General features: G+C 39.0%; 1 protein-coding gene across 1 annotated transcript in view; it reads right to left on the bottom strand.

Moving 5' to 3' along the window:
- Nucleotides 1-806: 806 nt before the first annotated feature.
- The window catches only part of ADGB (androglobin), a 132219-nt gene continuing 118657 nt past the window's right edge, over nucleotides 807-14368 (bottom strand). The window contains exons 34-37 of the mRNA XM_006760184.2: nucleotides 14345-14363; nucleotides 7301-7388; nucleotides 6431-6614; nucleotides 807-1083 (exon numbers count right to left, since the gene is read on the bottom strand). Of these exons, the coding sequence (XP_006760247.1) occupies nucleotides 895-1083; nucleotides 6431-6614; nucleotides 7301-7388; nucleotides 14345-14363 (480 nt within the window). The 3' untranslated portion in view covers nucleotides 807-894. The remainder of the gene's footprint in view (nucleotides 1084-6430; nucleotides 6615-7300; nucleotides 7389-14344; nucleotides 14364-14368) is intronic.

Raw genomic sequence — 14368 nt, 5'->3', positions numbered from 1 at the left:
AAGGAAAGTACAGACAAAGTAATAGAGGAAAACATGCATGTGTGTGCATCTTTAGACAAAATTACATGTATGTATAAAGAATCAATTTTAAAAAATAAAAATGTAAATAAATGCAAAAAGTGAAAATCACCTATCACAGTGAAGAAGCTTTGACTGGTTAAAATTCTTCTCTGAGAAAGTCATGATTTGGAAGTGTGCTTTTGGGAAAGTCAGTTTCCTTCTATGTGCCTTAGTTACCCACTCATTTTTTTCTAAAACAACCGTACGAGAACATGTTCTCTGTCTTACATAAAATACGATGTGGGTATACATGACAAGAGACATGTTTGTGATCACATTCTCTATGCCTGGGTTACCGTGACTCACTGCTACGATTCGGATTCGTAGTTCTAACATTTTGGATGAGTTTAACTCACAATAGCTCTTGCCCAGTGAGGGAGGTTTACTGACATTCAGCTTAAAAAATAAAAGCACGAGTCTGAAACTTATTTTTTTTTTAATATTGTAAAGTCTTTAAAGTTAGAGACGAAATTTTCTCTGAGAACAATAGCCATTTCTCTCATCGTTGAATTTTTCAAAGGCAATTCTGTTGACTCATTTACGATCTTATTTTAGTATTAGCTAAAACTAGAGCAATTCAGAGTGAGACATACATTTTATCACATTCTATCTGAGACATTTTTATTGAAATTAGAAAAATTAAACTCCCAATGACTTCAAATAGACCTTCCTGAGAAAAACTAACAAATTAACATTAAAATACAGAAGCTATTTCTAAGGCAGGAAAACTTTTAATTTTTAACTTCCTACATTTTTTGTCAACAGGAAAAGTTATAGATAATGAAAAGTAGGTTTTCCTTTTTCAGAAGAAAGGTGGGATTGGGTATCTCCTGGTTACTTTTTCTTTCCTTTCTTTTTCTTGTCTTTGTCATGCATGGAGATGGTCTTCTTGGCTGTCTCTGCCCGCAGTGCTGCTTCCTCTGCAGCCAGAGCCTCCAACCTCAGGCGCTCAGCCTCCAGCATCTTGTTTCTATACTCTTCCCGAATATTGAAGATCTTTTGACGGGCATCATCTAAGGAGTCCTATTTCAAAAGAAAAACTCAGTCAAATAAGACCCACTGCTAAAAGGCGTATGGTCCCAGAAAACAAACAAACAAACAAGCACAACAATGCAAGACCTTGATCCTTTCTTTATGCCAGTAGATTCATGGGGAAAATGACTGAAGAAAGATGCAAATTAAGTAATGGTCTCAACTGCTTATCAATACATACAACATGAGATAGTAAAAAGGGTACATGAGATTTTAACAGAATAGTAAATAAAAACATCAATAGGAGGAAAATAAAAAGTTAAGAATTAAATAGGCAGAAATTTTGGCAAAGCAGCTATCTGCTTTAAATGAGTTCAAATATAATCTATATCAAATGTACCATTCTTGCGTGTCTCTCACAGTAACTGTACTCAATAAAGTACTAGTTCCCCACACATGGTCTAGTCCTGACAAAATATATCTGAGTTATGCTTACAAATAATATCACCTAATCCATTGGTTATCTTTGTTAGTGTCAGTTTGGCTTTCATTCTTACCACTGTAAGAATTCAAAAAAACTGTACAGTATTCATTAAAGACACCAATGACCTATACGTAGCTAAATCCAAGATAATTTCTTGGTCCTATTCTTACTTTACCATACTCTTTCCTCCTGAATCAACAGACCTCACTTAGTTTCTTTGACATCACACATCTTAACATTCCTTTCACTTCACTAGCAGTTCCTTACCAGTCACCTCTGCTTATTTCTCTTTTTCTCCTTCATCTTTTAATGTGGAAGTGGTCACATCTCAGATCATAGGCCTCATCCCCTGGCAATCTCATTCATCTAACCCTATGGCATTAAATCTCCTGAATCAACAGACCTCACTTAGTTTCTTTGACATCACACATCTTAACATTCCTTTCACTTCACTAGCAGTTCCTTACCAGTCACCTCTGCTTATTTCTCTTTTTCTCCTTCATCTTTTAATGTGGAAGGGGTCACATCTCAGATCTTAGGCTTCATCCCCTGGCAATTTCATTCATCTAACCCTATGACATTAAATTTCATGTATACGCTGATGGGTCCTTCCTATACGTAGCTAAATCCAAGATAATTTCTTGATCCTATTCTTACTTAACCATACTCTCTCCTCCTGAATCAATGGACCTCACTTAGTTTCTTTGACATCACACCCTCTTAACATTCCTTTCACTTCACTATCAGTTCTTCTAATAGATAAACTAAAATATCTGCTTTGATATGATATATATAAAAATGCCCCAAATTGAAGTACTTATCTTTTCTCCAAACCATCAAATCTTATAGCTATTCAATCCTTTCAGTTGTTTAGGCAAAATATTAAGAGCATTTCTTGACTCCTTTCTTTCTCTTGTAATGCACCAACATTCCAACAGAAAATCCTATTGATTCTATCTTGAAAATACATCTATAATTCAACTGCTTCTCACCACCATCTCCACCCTACCACCCAGGTGTGAACCATGGTTACCTCTCACGTGCTCAATGAAATGGTTTCCTTACAGATCTGTCTTTTTTTGCATGTGCCCCCTTCTCTACTTGTTTTCCACACAATATTCAGAGCAATCCCTTTAAAACTGAAGTCAGATCATGTTACTCCTCTGCTCTTTGGAATCCTGTCATGGCTCCAAATTTCCCTCAGAATGAAAGCTAAAGTTTTATTTTTATTTTATTTTATTTTTTAAATAAATCTTTATTGTTCAGATTATTACAGTTGTTCCCCCTTTTACCCCCCATAGCTACCCTCCAGCCAGTTCCAACCCCATCCTCTGCCCTTACCCCCCACTGTCCTCATCCATAGGTATATGCTTTTTGTCGCCAGGTCAAAGATCATACACATGGAAAATGTAACTATTTCCATCTGCAACATATCCCTGTGTTCAGAAAGGTCTCTCAGGACTTGCTCACGCTCTACTCAGAAAGGGTATGGAGACCTGTAACGGCTTTTTAAAATAATGTGTCCTCTTATGTTTAAAATGAGGATTTTGTTACCAAAAGTGAGGAGAAAGCAACACTACAGCTGCTCTCGCCCCTCTCGCCCTTCGGGTGATAGTTGTGCTTGGGGCTGCATGCTGGTTCGAGGGCTGTTGACGAAGCCATCTGGGTGGCTCCCGCGGTTCTGCTGGCTTCCCAGGGGCCATTGCAGCCTCTCAGGGACCGGGCTTCCCAGGGGCCATTGCAGCCTCTCAGGGACTGTCGCAGCCTTGCAGGGACCGTCTCAGCCTCATAGGGGCCGTCTCAGCCTCACTCGGACCGTTTCAGCCTCACAGGGACCATCTCGGACTCACTGGGACTGTCCTAGCCTCACTGGGACCATCTCAGCCCCACTGGAACCGTTTCAGCCCCACAGGGACTGTCTCAGCCTCACAGGGACCGTCTCAGCCTCACTGGGGCCGTCTCAGCCTCACAGGGGCCGTCTCAGCCTCACTGGGACCATCTCAGCCTCACTGGGGCCATCTCAGCCCCACAGGAGCCGTTTCAGCCTCACTGGGACGGTCTCAGCCTCACAGGGATGGTCTCAGCCTCACTGGGACCATTTCAGCCTCACTGGGGCTTTCTCAGCCTCACTGGGGTTGTCGCAGCCTCACAGGGGCCGTCTCAACCTCACTGGGGCTGTCGCAGCCTCACAGGGGCTGTCTCAGCCTCAATGGGACCGACTCAGCCTCACAGGGGCCGTTTCAGCCTCACAGGGACCATCTCAGCCCCACAGGGACTGTCTCAGCCTCACAGGGATGGTCTCAGCCTCACAGGGATTGTCTCAGACTCACTGGGACCATTTCAGCCTCACTGGGGCTCTCTCAGCCTCACTTGGACCAACTCAGACTCACAGGGGCCATTTCAGCATCACTGGGACCGTCTCAGCCTCACAAGGACCATCTCAGCCCCACAGGGACTGTCTCAGCCTCACTGGGGCCGTCTCAGCCTTACAGGGGCTGTTTCAGCCTCACTGGGACCATTTCATCCTCATAGGGACTGTCTCAGCCTCACCGGGACCGTTTCAGCCTCATCGGGACTGCTTCAACCTCACTGGGGTTGTCGCAGCCTCACAGGGGCCGTCTCAATCTCACTGGGGCTGTCGCAGCCTCACAGGGGCCATCTCAGCCTCACTGGGACCGACTCAGCCTCACAGGGGCTGTCTCAGCCTCACTGGGACCAACTCTCTGTTTTTTGTTGGGCAGCCCCTTGCTGGACAAAATCTCCAGGCGTTCTTGGTGGCTAAATATCTGGTATGCTTGCTTGGATTTCATTTTCTACCAAGTGCACAGACTTCTTGTCTGCTGTCTCCCAGCATCCCATGTGAGACTGGATCTGGTGGACCTGCTTGTGCGTTTGCTGGTACAGCGGTTCCATGTCACCAGCCCAGCCGGGTCTGGCTCTGGCTTCCTCCAAACCTGAGTCTGCTTCTTGAGTGTGTGCCTTATGGGTGCGAGGAGTTGAAATCTGCAGTTTGTTGGGTTATGCTGCGAAAGCACAGCTGTTTCCTTTTGTGCCACTGGCACAGCTTGGGTGGGGGTGTAAATTGAGTAGGGTAGGGTCTCAAGGAATCACCAGGGTGGAGCAAGCAGCAATGGCATCTCAACAGCTCCTCGCCTCTCCACGACTCCGTGACTCCACATCCCCGAGTGCCAGCGAGCAGGTCCGCGAGAGAGCCACCCTTGCTTTCTGACCCACTGCAAGGCCGTCCCGCCTCTCCCTGTAGGGGTCTGAGACCTCAGAATCCCGCCCCAAACAAGCACAGTGGATTCGAGAGTTTGTAACCCTTTCCGATTAAAAAAAAAACCACGCAACCAGTTGCAGCCTGCCTGGCGCACAACTCCAACCTCTGTTCTTGGCGCCTCTAAATATCCCAAGCACAGTGGATTCGAGAGTTTGTAACCCTTTCTGATTGAAAAAAAACCACGCAACCAGTTGCAGCCCGCCTGGCGCACAACTCCATACCTCTGTTCTTGGCGCCTCTAAATATCCTACTCAGTCTCAAAGCGCTTCTTTCTTTCCTTCCAGTTGTAGAACTTCCACTGGGCCAGCTTTCCCATGGTTCTGAATGATAGCTGTTTGTCCTATAGTTGGTAGTTTCAATGTTGTTGTGGGAGGCAGCACGAACAGGTCTATACATTCCTCCGCCATCTTGGTTCTCAAAGCTAAAGTGTTTATGGTGGCCTTTGCAGTCTTACACGATGACCTTCCCCAGGTCTCTGACCTCTTCTCCAGTCACTTCCCTCTGTTCGCTGTTCCTGTGGCACAGGCTCTCACTGTGCTTCTTCAAACACTGTGCTCTGTTCCTAGTCTACTTTTTTTTCCCCTCAACACTTATTCCTTTCCATCAGAGCATACAATGTACTTCGGTATTGTGTTTGTATTTAAGCATCTATTTCCTCACTAGAATTTGAACTCCACAGGGCAGGAAGGGGTTTATCTCTTCTGTTTATGCTTAGGAGAGTCCCTGGTACAAAAGTGCCCAGAAATATTTGTTGAGTGAATAAACTGTGGAAATGGAAAGTATCAGGAAACTAGAAACATTAAAATAAATATTTTAGAAAAGAAGAATAATTTCAAAACTGTAGACATGAACACTTAATGTCAGTTCCAGGTAACATTCTAGAAATGGATTATGAAATGGCTGTAAAATAAGGCAGTGATTCCTAACTTCATTTGCATTTCTGACAGCATGGCCACAGCTATGGTGCAATGTGTTGTTTACTCTTTCAAAATGATATAATGAAAGAATGATTAACGAACCAATACTGGCTATGAGAAAAGCTTCTAGAAAGGTTTTGTTTTCATTGCTAAATTCTTCAAGAAATGTTCCATAGTTTTACAAGGTGAGAGAAAAATACTGAATCTACCATAATAAAATTGGTTTGGCTAAACTATTTGCACAAGTACAGGATAACAGCAGTGACATTTTTAACAAAATATGGAAAGAGCCATCTTAGGAGTTTAGTGTAAATTACATTTAATATGTGTCAGTAACCCCTTGAGGATTGGTACGTTTTCCTCCTATCTGAAGAAAAATACGTTACTGATCATGTTTCTTTTCTGCTGCCAGCTTAAGTTTTGGCTGCCTCAAGTCTGTTAAAGCAATCTTCATCAGCTGTTTGCCAACTTCACAAACATTTTGTTGTCTTCTCTCCCATTCTTCCCACTTCGTGGACTGATTCCCAATGTGGCAATGTAGAGGGAATTCAGGGAGTAATTAAAATTAGTGTGGATAATCAATTTGCCATCATTTCTAAGAAGTTGGGAACGAAATGTTTTCAAGACTTCTTTGTTCCCAGGTACTGTATGACTCTGACACCTTTTACACAATGCAAAAGAATGTGTCGACTGTGACCCATGCATTTTTAGACTCACCCACATTTCTGCATACATCTCCAGGCCTTTATCCTGCAGTTTAGCCCGTTCTTCTTGTTCAATTTCTCGAATGCTAAGGATCCTGGCCCTGTACTGTCGGAACTGGTGGACCTCCTCTGCCTTTTGCATTGCTTGCTGCTGATTCAGGTCATCTGTTTGCAGCAAAGGCTCCGTATTTGTTTTCCTTGATAATAAGAAACATTGAAAGAGAGGCAATAAATGGAGATGGAAAAAAATTAAAATTAAAAAAAGGGAGAATTAAATCATTTGGGAACTCTAAAATGAATTTTATCTTAGAACTCAAATAATTTAATATCGTTAACAGTATGGTAGTCTGAATAAAATCAAATCTGGAATAGAAATAATAAACCATTATTTTTAGATGGACTATATTCCATCCATTGAATCACTGATATTTTAGAAAATTATTTTAGGGTTATATCAGTATAATTAGATGCACCACTTGATAAGATGTTTGTGAAACTGGTGTTTGAAAATATAAGCCTATTATTCAGATCTTCCTTTTTAATTTAAGCAGCTAAATAATTTTGAAAATGTCTCCAAACATACAAATATGCTTGGGTAACTAGCTCTGTATTAATCCTATTATGTGGTTCTTAAGGAAGCTGAATTTAACTAAATAACGGCAGTAGGTATGGTGAGAATCTTCTGCAGCTCAACTCACCTTAATCAAGTTGCACATTAAATCTTTCAGAAAACACTGAAATTCATGTACTTCTAAAAATTTAAATACACTGAAAATATATTAAGCATTTAATTTCAAATTTCACTTAACAACTGTCTATTAGCAGTATAACCAAAATTCTACAAACACAGATGCCTACATTAATCATGTTTACTAAAACTTACCGTATATATTGATTTATATCTAGATCTAGCGCCTTTTGAATAAGTCGTGGAGACATTTCCAAAAATGATTGAGATCGTGAAGTAATCCCTGTTAAAAAAACAATCTTAAACTTCCAAAAAAATCAACAATGACTAACTAAATGAGTGTTAGATCTTATGTTAATGAAAGATAGCATTTTCTGTTAACAAAACAACCATTGATTGGACTTGCCTTATGTAATGATTTTAATGTGATTTAATATGCCTTAAAATATAATTATGTTTTATATTTATCTTTCACTGCTGTTACTATGCTCACAGTTAAATAAAAAAGATGACAAAATGAATATAATCTATAAAAACATAACAAAATGTTATTCTAATTATGGGTAAATGAAGGTGGGAACAAAAAGAAGTCATTTAAGTTATGAAACTACATTATAAACAAATTAAATGACCCAACATTTAAAGAACTTGGTTTATATATGAAAGGTATACTAAGCATGCATGGGTAGAACATAAAAATGTTTAAGGCACAGTATTCTATCTTCAAAAAATTTTTAGCCCAGTGTAGCAGGCAACATACAATAGATGAACAGTGAATGCCAAATTAGTAGGATCTTTTTACTCTATAGACCAGTAAGAAACCCATAAAAACAGAGTTAAGAAAAATTTCAGTTACTAGGATACTATCAGCCTTTCCAGACCATTTTATAAAAATATATTTATTTTTAAATTATAGTTGACATGCAATATTATATTATTAGTTTCAGGTATACAACATAGTATACCTGAAACTAATAATATAATATATGTAATATAAATAATATAATATATATATATTATTTGCCTGGTGCATGAAATTCATGCATGGGTGGGGGCAGTCCCTCAGCCTGGCCTGCACCTTCTAGCATTCCAGGACCTTTTGGGGGATGTCCAACTGCTGGTTTAGGCCCGATCCCACCGGTCAGCAGTTGGACATCCCTCTCGCAATCTGGTACTGCTGGCTTCTAACTGCTCGCCTGACTGCCTGATCGCCCCTAACCACTTGCCTGCCTGCCTGAGTGCCCTGGTTTCTGGTCATTTTGGTCGTTCCACTGCTTTGGTTGCTGGGCTTTTATTATATAGGATATATCTAATGAAGTTATCACCACAATAAGTCTGGTACCCACCTGACACCATACATAGTTATTACAATATTATTGACTCTATGCTCTACAATGTATTCCTGAGACTTATTTTATAACTGGAAGTTTGTACTTTCTAATCCCGATCACTTTTTTGCCCATTCTCCCACCCCACTCCCCTCTGCTAATCATCAGTTTGTTCTCTGGTATCTATAAGTCTATTTCTGCTTTGTTTTGCTTATTCATTTGTTTTTTTATATTCCACATATTAGTGAAATCATATGGTATTTATCTTTCTCTGTCTGGCCTATTCCCTTAGGATAATACCCTCTATGTCCATCTGTGTTGTTATAAATGGCAAGATTTTATTTTATTTTATTTATTTTTTAAAAATATATATTTTATTGATTTTTCACAGAGAGGAAGGGAGAGAGATAGAGAGTTAGAAACATCGATGAGAGAGATACATCGATCAGCTGCCTCCTGCACATCTCCTACTGGGGATGTGCCCGCAACCCAGGTACATGCCCTCGACCGGAATTGAACCTGGGACCCTTCAGTCCACAGGCCGACGCTCTATCCACTGAGCCAAACCGGTTTCGGCAAGATTTTATTTTTTTATGGCTGAATAATATTCCATCTTTCGAGTCCATTTGGTTTCTTTTTGAAAAAATTGCTAAAGTATAATTTATACACCACAAATTTTGCCCATTTAAAAAGTATAATTTGGTACTTTTTAGTAAATTTACAGAGGTGGGCAACTAGCACCAAAATCCACTTTTAAACCATTTCTATTACCCAAATAAAATCTCATGCCCTTTTACAGTCATTCTCCATTTTCTCCACAAGTCACAGCCAACCATTAATCTACTCTGTGTCTCTTTAGATTTGCCTTTATTGGACATTTCATGTAAGTAGAAATGGTAAAATTATTTCTAACTTTTCAATAAACTGCCAGTCATATTGCTTTGATCATTGTTGGCTTCATAATAAACTCTGAAATCACAAAGTCATAATCCTCCTCCTTGGTTCTTTATCAGAATTAGTTTGGTCATTCTGAGCCTTTTATATTTCCACTAGAGACCTGATGCATGAAATTCATGCAAGGGCTTCAGCCCTTGCCACCACGGCAGCTGCCTCTGCCTTGGCCCCCGCCCACTGTGGCTTTGTCCAGAAGGATGTCAGAAGGACATCGAGTCTAATTAGCATATTATGCTTTTATTATTATAGATATAAATTTAGAGGTCAGCTTATCAAATTGTGTAAAATATGTACTAGGATTTTAATAGGGAAAGCACTAAATTTATAGATCAATTTGGAGAGAATTAAATATAAATATACCATATTACTATATTGAATCTTCTAATCCAAAGCATGGACTACCTACCTCTCTCTCTATTTAGATCTTTGAAATTTTTTTTCAGTGATGTTTTATAACTTTCAGTATGTAAATGTTTGATTTTTGTTAAATTTATTTCCATATATTCATTAGTGATGCTATTGTGATTAAAACGGTCTAAATTTAATTTTGATTGCTCATTGATAATATGCAGAAATAAAAGCATATTTTGTGTATTAATCTATATCATGTGACCTCACTAAACTCACTTATTAGTTGTAAATGATATTCTTGGTTCTTTTTCTCTGATCTCTTAGAATTTTCAATGTAAGGATCAATTTGTCTGAGAATACAGTTTTACTTCTTTCTTTCCAATATGGATGTGTTTTATTTATTTTTTTCTTATTGAAATGGCTAGAACTTCCTTCAAAGTATTGAATATAGGTGGTTAGAATGGCCATATTGCCTTGTTCTTCACCGTAGGCTGAAATCACTATGGTTGTTTTATTACCCTGATCTCCCTGTTCAGTTTTTGACTGATTAGTTGCTTGCCTTGACCAGCATCACAGTACCCAAAGGGACCCAGATCCTCCCCTGGAGCCTCCAGGAAAAAGGCAGCCCCAACAACACCTACATTTTAGAATTTCTTCCCCATAGAACTGTAAGAAATTAGTTTGTGTTGTTTTGAGCCATCAAGTTTGCCAAGTTTGCGGTTGTTACAGCAGTGAAAGAAAACTAATTCAATTAAGAAAATTTATTTGTTGTTCTTATTTTTAATAAACATTTTTTACTTTGTTGTATGCCTTCAGAGTTTTGAAATGTTTTTTTGGCCATTTTTTTCCTTATTGCTGCTTTTTGGGATGAGGGCATGTCAAGTATTCACCATTTAAGAAGTCTTACCTTCCCCCCCCCCCCCCCCCACACACACACTGACTATTTAACCTTGCTTTTTAACATGTGGTTATAATAGTCTCCAGAAATATTGTCAAGCATTTAATTTTTAACAACTTGTTAAAAGTGATCTTTCATTCAAAATATAATCTAATGTAAACTTTTAAAAATATAAAAAATAAAATCCAAATAAATTTTTTAGTTTTTTTCCAAAAAATACAGTCATGTACACATGAGAAAATAAAACATAATAATACAAATCCTAACTCTGCTCCATTATTAAAACATAAATTCAATCATTGTTTTTATTAAATAACATTAAATAAAAGTTTCCTAAAGTATCAAAATTTTATTATATGACTCTTTTAAAAACCAGTAGCACTAACTTTTCTTTTTTCATCATAGTTACTTTGGGATCTTAGGTTTCTAAAGTACATTTGCTTTTCTTATTACATATCTACCATATTAATGTTAGGTGTATTTTTGGCATTTCTAACTTGAATTATTTCTATAAGATACCAACTGCTGATTTTGGCTGGAAAGAAACTATTTTCTGATTAATTAGATGTTTGTGATTTTTTTATATCCAGCCAAATAATATATATTTAAACTCAGAGAGTAGAAAATGGGCAGAGGAATCTTCATGTTAATCTACAAAACTCTGTTGTATCAGAACAACGTGTGAATATAGTATGACAGTCTTGAACCTCTGAACAGTGCAGCTCAAAGTGTGTGTGTGTGTGTGTGTGTGTGTGTGTGTGTGTGTGTGTGTGTGTGTGTTTGTGTGTGTGTGTACCATCCTCCATCTGAAAGTGACAGTATGCACAAGAATAATTTCACAGCAATTGGTTATCACTGGGTCATTTTATTGTATTTTACAAAGTTTCAGTTTGCAAAAGACTCAGAGACAACTTTCATGACAGGTAGTATGAGAATTAGTATTTAAAAGTCATGGCAAAGAATGGTTTGACTGATTGTGCGGTCTGAAGAAAAGATTTTAGAATAAAGACAGTGATCATGTCCAACCTCTGGAAGAGGCACTTTTCAGAGGCCCCCAGAAATAAAAGGGACATTGAAAGCAATGTTTAGGCTCTTGGCCTTGACAATGGCTTGGTGTAGAAGAAGACTGCTTAGGAGTGAGTTCCATAATGATATTGTTTTCATGACCTCTCTCATTATGAAGCAAGTTGTTCTAAGTTACCTACTATTATGAAAATAGAAAGTAGCAAGAGTAAGGTCGCTTTAGGGAGTCACAAATATTGATGGGAAGGTAGAGGCCATACCACATGAGGCTCTCACAGGGCATAGCCCTCCCAGCACAATTATAACCAAAAGGCTATGGTTGTAAGCTTGACCTTATAGTCCAACCCTGCAGTCCTAGGTAGCTAAGGGATGTATGGGCTGTGAGGGGTGCAGCAAGTGTTGCCTAAACAAAGCTTGATAGAGTTGAGAGAATGGCAACAATAGGAAAGAAGCAGATTTGAAACTGGCAAGAACATTGTAAACATCTTGCCTTTGTTTTGTTTTGTGTGATCTGACTATAAAATAAAGCTTCGGCTTACAGGCTGTGTCACTGTTTCCTCATCCAGGCACAGTGATCCTACCTGGCCCCAACTGTATTCTTTTGTCTGTCTTCTTTAATCCTTCACCGCCCCTCCTCAGGCTCACCCCTGGCCGTGCTCGATGCAGTTCATATAATATCTTATGGGCAATGCTTTTCCAGGGATGAGGGCCAATTTGTGGTGCACCAACAGCAGAGGTGGAGTAACAGCAAGTTCCAGATAACTACTGACAATCAGACCCATGATCTCCAGTAGGATTCCTTCTACAACCACAGTATGTGGGCACATGGCAATGTTTCAGAGGGTTAGGATGTATTGCAACCACACACAACATAGTTTTTCTTGATGGTGTGTAAATAAACTTACCATTTTATGTTAAATTAAAATTATAACACCAATTTTTTAAGAATGTTTTAAAGAAATTTTTGCTTTAGGACAGGCTACTTTGATCCTCCCTTCCTGCTTACTCTTACCTTTCTTCCCTACTTGCTGACCCCTCCTCCTCATCCCAAAGTACACTCTTTTACAGTTATGCAAACTTGAAGGCAAATGTCTGAAGACTAATGGCCAAAAGTGTGAAGAAATGAGCAGCAGGAGAACTGACACTGAAGCCTGGTCTGGGGCTCAGGATTAAAAATAAAATCTACACTCTGACTGCAGAGGACTCTGTTATCCAGGCTGCTCTGGTTACATTCCATTTTTTTTCAACTGGAAGAGTTTCTCATTAGCATATAAATAAACCATTTGAGATGGGAGTTTAATTCTATTTTCATTTTATAGATATTTAAATTAACTAATTGTGGGGGGAAAAGTTTATGGAATCAAAAGAATTAGGGTTTGAGTGTTGATTCTATCCAAACTCTACCAGCTTCCTCTCCTTGGGTGAGTCATCATTTTATCTCCTTCGTCTCCAAGGCAGAGATACCATATATGCTTTATCTAGTTCACAGAGGCTCAACTGCGATAAATATGCCAAAGCACTCTATCAATTGAATATTAATGTGAAATGATAGATGTGTCCTAGTGCCACTACCATGCGCATTACCTATTAAATGAGTGCTTGCTTTCAAAATACGGGTTCAAAACTCTCAGTATCTCTTTTTAGTGTGATAAAGGAGTCTGAATTTTCTTCTTTACAGTGAAAAATCATTTAAGGGCATGTTTTAGTCATAAAGTGTTTAATTTTAAAATTCTCAGACTGGTTCAGCAATGTTGAAAAGAGAACCATTGCTGGCATTTCTGAGGATGCTTCCTTCCAGAACATTCTCCTCCCTTGCCTGGGTTCTTAACAAGTAGAGAACAAAAGAGTGAGATTTTACTACTGACAGAGGTGTAACTGGAGGATGTAGCCTCAGTGAGGCAAATGGGCCAAGATCACAGAACCCTGGAGGTGGCCAGCAGGCAGCCCCTCCTCCTCATAAGTAGTGCTTCCAATTCAGGAAGGAGCAGGGAACTTGGGCCCCATGAGCAGCCCAAGACACAAGCCTCTTAACAATAGAAAGTCTGAGAGCTGCTTAGGGAAAATCCTCTCTGGCCCTCCAAGCCCACTCCCCCGGAAGCCAGGAATGTGCAGACCTCTCTCTGTGACACCATCCATGAAGGGCTTAGGTTCATTTTAGTAAATAAATGCAAATCAATGCCACACAAAAATGAACCAATTCAGTGTGGCTTGTGTGCCACTGAACACTGCTCTCTTTTCTTCTTCTTCTTCTTCTTCTTCTTTTTTTTTAACTGCTTTCTTCCAACCGTTTAGAAACCAAATATTTAAAATTTGTTATAAAAGGAAAAGAAGAAAATCTATCCTGTAGCTTACTGTAGAGAAAACAAAAAGGATGTGTTTGGTGACAATGTGTTTGTGATTAGTACAATTTTACTTTCAGGTATAACTACATACTTTAGAACTGCTACTTTTTAAAAATATTTGCTTACTTTTATTTTTAGGATAAGTGTTTAAACAATCAGATTCTTAAGCAGATTATCAACTTTGATAAGCCCAATGAAGACCTGTGCATCTAAAATACAAATTTTTCTATGGCATACCCCTCGACACCACATTTTTTAAAGTTAGTATGTGTTCCAGGATTTTTCTTCCAAAACATGTACTTATCTTACCCACGAGAGTGATACCCACAAGTGTGATACTCACTCCAGTTATCCTTCCGCAGCTCAT

The sequence above is a fragment of the Myotis davidii genome, unplaced genomic scaffold (assembly GCF_000327345.1).
Source record: "Myotis davidii unplaced genomic scaffold, ASM32734v1 scaffold196, whole genome shotgun sequence".
Taxonomy (NCBI): Eukaryota; Metazoa; Chordata; class Mammalia; order Chiroptera; family Vespertilionidae; genus Myotis; species Myotis davidii.
The sequence above is the reverse complement of the archived record's forward strand: the minus strand, read 5'-3'. Positions and strand labels throughout refer to the sequence as shown.